We start from the raw sequence: 7,092 nt of genomic DNA, 5'->3' as shown, positions 1-7,092 counted from the left end.
AGCATAAAAAGCTGTGGCTGTGTTTGCTGAGGAGCCCGTGGTGTATGGGCAGGGCAGCTCTCCTGGATTCCCAGAGCTCTGGCTGTGCACCCCTGTCCCTGCCCTGCCCGTGGCTCTGGACTGGCCACAGCTGTGCCAGGTGTTCCCTGCTGCTGCTGGAGGTGACAGAACGGCCTTTCTGCTGCCTTCTCATGGTACTCCACTCTGCTGGGGGTTTCCCCACCCAAAGAGCATCTGCCTCAAGCCTTGAATTTGTTCTCCTCAATGCCTGCTGCCCTCTCCTCACACCGGCGGGCTCTGGCCCATCCTTGTCCCCGGTGCTGGCTGTGCTCCAGGCCTGGGAGCATTTATTACCCTGGAGGCTGCAAAAGCCTGGGGCCAGCTGCTCCCAGCGCCCCAAAGGCTTTGGAGATGTTGCGGGCTGCCCGCTGCTGCCAGCTCTGCCCTTTGCACCCACCCTGCCCTCTGCACCCACCCTGCCCTCTCCATCCACCCTGCTCTCTCCATCCACGCTGCCTTCTCCATCCTCTCTCTCCTCTCCCTTTTCCCCTCTCTCCGCTCTCTCCTTTTCCCTTTCCCCTCTCCCCTTTCTCCTTTCCCTTTTCCCTTCTCTCCGCTCTCCCTTTTCCCTTTCCCCTCTCCCTTTTCCCTCTCTCCGCTCTCCCCTCTCCCCTTTCTCCTCCCCCTTTCCCCTCTCTCCGCTCTCTCCTTTTCCCTTTCCCCTCTCCCCTTTCTCCTCCCCTTTTCCCCTCTTTCCCCTCTCCCCTATCCCCTTTCCCCTCTCCCCTTTCCCCTCTCTCCGCTCTCCCTTTTCCCTTTCCCCGCAGCGCTCCCGGCCGCGGCAGTTCCGGCCGTGTCCGCCAGGTGTCGCTCTGACAAAGAGGTTGCGGCGGGCGCTCCCCGCGGGGCTGGGGGCGCCCCGAACCTGAACCGGACCCGAACCGGGCCCGAACTGACCCCACCTCGCATCCAAATCCTGACCCCACCCCGAACCTGAGCCTCTCACCCAAATCCCGAACCGAACCCCAAACGGAACACGAACCCGCACCCGAACCTCGCGCCCCAGCCGACCCCAAACCTAACCCGAACCCCGAAGGGTGCCCTCCCTGAACCCTGCACCCCCACGGCCCGCACCCCCCGCACCCTCCGCACCCCGCGCATCCCGCAGTCCTGCACTCCCACGGCCCGCACCCCTCGCACCCGTGGGAAGCGCGGAGAGGCTGCGGGGCATCGCAGAGAGGCGGTGGGAATCGCCCGCCGCCGCGGGGAACGGGAGCGATGGGGAGCGGGACTGGGACAGCCCTTCCCTGCCCCGAGAGATGGGCAGGGGCGGACCCGGCCCGGACCCGGCCCAGCCCCAGGAGCAGCCGCGCCCCGCTCGGAGCCCCCCGGGGCGGTTCGGGAACGGGGGGTCCCTGCGGCCGCTGCTCCGCCAGAAGAGCTCGGGCCGCCTTCTCCGAGGGACCCCGAGGGATCCTGTCATCGTGCTTTTGTTTTCAGAAAAACATTATCAGCGGAACAATTCCCGCACCACACCCCTGTTATCATTTAGGTAACCTCCCTGTTTGAAATATTTTAAGTGGATAATAAAATAGTCACCATATCCGTGTAAATTCCCGCAATGAGGAGCCGGGATCCTCCTCCCGGCCGGCCCGGCCCCCCCGTGGCTCCCGCAGCCCCCGGGCCGCCCCCCGGACCGCGGACAGCGACCCGAGCCCCCGGCCGCGGGCACCGAGCCCTGCCCGGTCACCGCCCGAGCGGCGGGGAGCTCCGTGCGGGCACAGCGGCTCCTCGGGCCCCCCCGCACCTGCCGGGGCCGCCTCTCCCCCCGCTGGGGCGGGGCGGCGCTCCGGGGATGCTGCGGCCGCCCGGGGCTCCCCTCGGCGCGGGCACCGGGAGCCTGCGGGACGGCCCGACACGCGCGGGAGGCAGACCGGGGGGAGGAGCGTCGGCGCGAACGCATAAAACCGGCCGCAGGTGCGCGGCGGCCCCGGCGAGCGGGCGGCGAGCGCGGAGCCGGAGCTGCGGCCGCGGAGCAGCGCGGGGTGCGCGCCCCCGATGCCGCCCGGCGGGCCGGGGCCAGCCCCGGGGGCGTCCCCCGGTGACACCCCCCGGAGCCCCCGCCGCGTTGCCCCGGGCCGTGCCCGCGGGAGGAGCAGCGCGCCCAGCCTGCCCGCAGGCAGGTGAGCCCGCTCCCCTCCTGCCACACACCTCCCTCCCGGCCGGACAACTCCCGCCTCCGGAGAACACGCCCGAGTAGCTGAAAAACAGAGAAAGAAAGAGGAAAAAAAAAAAAAAAAAGAAAGAAAGAAAGAAAAGGGTGGGGGGGGTTGTGAAGAAGAGAGAGAGGCAATTCCCACTGACGGAGGGGAAGCGGCGGGCGGCCCCCGGACAGCCCGCATTCCCCGGACAGCCCGGACAGCCCGCGGGGGCCGGTGCCGGTGCCGCGGGCGGAGCGCAGCCCGGCGGGGCCATGCGGGGCGGTGGCGGGGGCTCGGCGCGGGGCCGCGGGCGCTGCGGGGCGCGGCGGGGAAAGCCCCGCTCGGCCGGGCGGCCCTGAGAGCGCGCCGGGCATCCTTTCGCGTCTTGGGCTGAGGCACGGCAGGCGAGGAATATGAACAGGAAAACAAGGCGCTGGATCTTCCACATCTTCCTGAGCCTGGGGATTGTGTATATCAAGATCGGGTAAGTAACTTTTTCTTTCTCTCTTTCTTTCTTTTATAACAATCGCGCTCTCTCTCGCGCTCAGCCCAACCTGCCCAGACCTGTTAGTATTTAACTCGGGAAGTCTCAAAAAAAAAAAAAAAAAAAAAAAAAAAAAAAAAAAAGTGATGGTGGAGATCACGATTATTTCTCAAAAGACAGGTAAAGCGTCCGAGCGGCCGCGCCTCGGCGGCGTGCGGGGCTGCGGGGGGCCGGGCAGTCCCTGCCGGGAGGGGACACCCGTGCGGTCCCCGGGCACCGGCCTTTCCCCAGCCCCCTGCGGGCTGTCCCGGCCGCTCCGTGCCCGGTGCCCGCGGGGACATCCCCCGGCCCGGGAGAGGCGCGGGGAGGGCGGCGGCGCTCCGGAGCCGCAGCATCCCCGGCCAGGTGCGCTGTGTGCGGCCCCGGGGCAGGGAGCGTGAGCTGTCCCCGTCCTTCCTTCCCTCCCTCTCTCCCTCCCTCCCTCCCTCTCTCCTCTAACTGCTCGACAGGTTTGGGAAAACCCTCCCAGCCTGTGCGTGGCCCGGGCAGGCAGTGCTGGAACGCTCCAAGGAGGAAGTTTGGTCCTGTCCTGGCAGGAGCGCTGCTCATCCCTCGGCCCGGACAGGGGCACAGGGACAGGGGCACAGGGACAGGGGCAAGGCGGGCGCTTCCCGGGGCACCTGCTCTGCCCGCGGGACCCGCTTCCCCTCAGCCACCGCCGGTGTCCTGTCGTTGCAGGGGTTTCTCCTCTGTGGTGGCCCTGGGAGCCAGCATCATCTGCAACAAGATCCCGGGGCTCGCCCCCCGGCAGCGGGCCATCTGCCAGAGCAGGCCCGATGCGATCATTGTCATTGGGGAAGGCTCCCAGATGGGCATCAACGAGTGCCAGTTCCAGTTCCGCAACGGGCGCTGGAATTGCTCGGCCCTGGGCGAGCGCACGGTCTTCGGCAAGGAGCTCAAAGTGGGTACGTGCTCCCTGGGGCACGGGGACACCGGGGCTGGCACGGGGACACCGGGGGTGGCACCGGGGCTGTCAGGCTGGGGATGGGCACTGTCGCTGCCAGCATTCTCCCTCCTGGCAGGGCACTTGCCTGGGCTCCACTGCGGGTGTGCCAGCTCCCACTACAGGGTCCCACTCTCAGAAATCCTTCCCGTTTGTGTGCACAGGGCTGCAGCATCATTCCTGTAGTCAGGGATGGGAAAAGGGGGGTCGGTTCTTGTTGAGGGCAGCATTCTGGTGAGGGCCAGAATGCTGAGCAGAGCTGGAATTGCACTGCTGGGGTGCAGGCAGTCCCACAGGGATGATAGTGGCCTGGTGTTTGTGCCTGGTGGGACCCAGGCACAGCAATCAGCCTCGCCGTGAGAGATTCCCACCACACAAAATTGTTTTCCTGGAGCAGCTGTGCCTCTGTGCCATGAGGAAGAGTGGGTGTGTTGTGCTTTGAGATGTCAGGGCACTCACACAAACGCTGTTCCAATCAACTGACAGGAGATCCCACTCCTATTTCCAATGTTTTTAGTTATTGAGGCGGTACAAAATATATCCAAATTCTGAACTGAAGGGGCATTAATAATAACAAACGTAAATACCTGAAGAAATGAGGCTGAGGTTAAAACTCTCATGCCTCCATTCTGCAAAACACAGTAGTGAAATTTACTAATTTTTTTTATTCCACTTAAGATGCAAAGACCAAGGAATATGTTTTCCAGTCTTTTTTAGAGCCATTGCTGCCAGCCAATCACTCACAGCACCGCATTTCACTTCCAGAAGGGTCTGTGGTTTCCACTCTTTTCCGCATGTAAAATGAAGTTGCAAAACCCCATCAAACAATGCTTAGTATGGTAGAAAACATGGATGTTCCATGAGGACAGCACAGAGAGCAGGGCCAGGAGAGCCCTGAGCAGCCGTGGGGGACCCCTGTGCATGGGCTGGGCATGGCAGTGCCATGGCAGGACCTGTCCCCATCCCTCATTCCTGGGATTCCCATGGAGCACAGAGCTGCAGCCTTGCCACTCTGCTCTGGAACCCCTGAGCACACTGAGCGAGTGTTTTATCGCATCAGTGCACCCTGAGCATGTGTTTTATCACATCAGGGCACACTGATAGCTGCTCTCCAAAACTGAGATATTTAAGGGAAGGACAGGAAGAGAACAACACGGCTCGGTTGGAAAGCCCCGCCCTTCAACACCTTTGATAGTCAGAGTGGCTCAAGTAGAGGAGTAAAAAGCCTCCCCCTGCACAACACCAGGAAATATCTGAAAATGGAGCATTTATTCAGATTAGCTCATTGTTTCTGTTCCTTGAGCTGAACTCTTCCTGTCAGCAACACAGGCGAGTGTTTGCCACTTCTGTCAGTGAAGAGTCCATTTGGGTGGCTGACAGGTTTGGGCTTAGTTAGTAACATTTCCTTGAACAGAAAATGTGAGAAGGATTTTTTCTTCTCTCAGAAATTAGAAAATTGCGGAGTTGTTGTGGTCTGTTGTGTAAACATGCTCTCAGTTCCTTTCCTCCCTTTTGAAAATTGAATTATTTAGCTAGTGGGTTATATTTAGGTCCTTTTAAAGAAAGTCAATATCAAAGGAAGTAGACTTTGATCTGTCTTTGAGGTGATAACTCTTAATATGTTCTATCTATCCATTAGGAGGCTAAGATGGATAGGGTAAACTCTTCCTTGGTTTCAGAACAGAGTCAAGAGTTGAATGGCATCCAAATTACAAAACTCCATGAAATTCATTTAAAGAATAACAAACTCCTCAAATTTGAACAGGTTATGTAGGTTAATTTTAAAGTAAACTTCAGTAAAAATTACAGAGGGTTGAAATCCAATGGTGAATTTTTCTTTTGCACAGACATTCCTGTGGTCTCAAGGATAAAACTACTCAGGCTCTCAAACATCACAAAATATTTTAATGTAACTGCTCCTGCTCAAGTGGTCTCTTTGTTCTTCTGCTTCTTCCCTATCAGTGAGTATAGAAACTCTAAATATCTGACACAGGTCATCTTTCTATGGCTATGAGGAAAAGGCTTCTCTTGCTCCTTCCCCAGTGTCTCTGGGAGACAGGATGTGCTCCAGTTTACTATCCAGAGAAAGAATGTTTTGCTTTGGTTAAAAGGGGTACAACTATGGCCATAAAGCCATAAGTCAGCTTTGGTGCCCACGAGCAGGAGATCAGGCCTGAGGGCCTTACCCTGAATAGGAAAGAGTGATGTGTGACACGAAGGACCACAAACCCGTGTAGGAAACGTTCCAAGCTGACAGCACACCAGATCAACCCAGGTTACCATTAGAGGAGGGTAATGTACCCTCCTGGCTTTTTTGATTAGCCTTTGACACGGTATGTTCCAAAATACCATTCCAAGGGCCCCAAACACAGCAGTCCCTTCTCTGGCACTGAACACCTGACTGCACCTTTGGGCAATTGCATCCTGAGTTACTGCTGGGACTGACTGCAGGGCACCTTTGTCTTGCAGTGAAGTCACTGGGCCACACATGAGCTCCTCCCTCTGTCTCTGAGGTATCCTCTGCCCCTGGAGGGGCACAGCTGGGCTGCTGTGCTGAGGGGGTGGCTGCAGGGTGACAGTGCTGTGGCTGTCCCGGGCAATGCAGCTGGCAGAGGCTCCCAGCAGCCTGGGAAGATGTGCCTGAGGAACTCAGGAAATGGGCTTCGTGTGTGTCAGTGCACACAGATCAGCTCCCTTAGGTACCACAGAGTTTTGTGATCTATTTCCCAACCCACAGCTTTGGTGGCACACCAACCATGTCTCCAATTCCAGGTTTCTTTCCTTTTACCCTTGCTGGGTAATCTATTTTATGGATCCTATGCAAATGTGCTGCAATTATTTAAATTCTCGTATTGCCATTCAGGGTGATTCTCCTCCTGGCCCTGCTGTTGTGTAGCTGAGGGATCATGGCACTCTCTTCTGTGTTTCTCTTTTCCTACCTTTAAAATGGCAACAGGGATATTAACTTTATTGAAACACATGGAATTCTCTCGGAAGGGAAGCATCAGACAATATTTCCCTGTTCTAGTAGTATGTGAGTATTTTTTAAAAATCACATGTAATCCATCTCCCAGTGAAGTGAAAGTTTATTTGTAGAGTTTATTTGTAGAGGTACAGTAAGCAACCATTTGAATTCATCCTGGAGCATATTTGTGCTCACAGGCTTGAGTGTCCTGCTCATAACAGTGACCTTCCAACCAGTGCCCAGCACTCCCTCTCCATCTCCTGGGTCCTTTTATCTGGTTTGCCCTTCCAAAGAGAGATCCTCCCCTCCTGCCACTCTGTGGATGTGTTACTGTGCCAGCAGTGCCAGGAGCACCAGGAGCAGTCCCAAAGTGCCCTCAGTGCCCTCAGTTTGCTCTGCCCTGGTCATGGAGGGAGCGATGGAGGCTCAGCCCAGATCG

At 58.1% G+C, this 7,092-nt stretch overlaps 1 protein-coding gene across 1 annotated transcript in view; it reads left to right on the top strand.

The window, feature by feature from the left end:
• The first annotated feature begins 1,634 nt into the window (after positions 1 to 1,634).
• Positions 1,635 to 7,092, top strand: part of WNT7A (Wnt family member 7A) — a 33,151-nt gene continuing 27,693 nt past the window's right edge. Inside the window, exons 1-2 of the mRNA XM_083869132.1 lie at positions 1,635 to 2,685; positions 3,424 to 3,650. Of these exons, the coding sequence (XP_083725258.1) occupies positions 2,615 to 2,685; positions 3,424 to 3,650 (298 nt within the window). The 5' untranslated portion in view covers positions 1,635 to 2,614. The remainder of the gene's footprint in view (positions 2,686 to 3,423; positions 3,651 to 7,092) is intronic.

Source organism: Zosterops lateralis, assembly GCF_965231275.1.
Source record: "Zosterops lateralis genome assembly, chromosome: 11".
Lineage (NCBI taxonomy): Eukaryota > Metazoa > Chordata > Aves > Passeriformes > Zosteropidae > Zosterops > Zosterops lateralis.
Note: the sequence above shows the minus strand (reverse complement) of the source record. Positions and strands in the feature narration are given on the sequence as shown.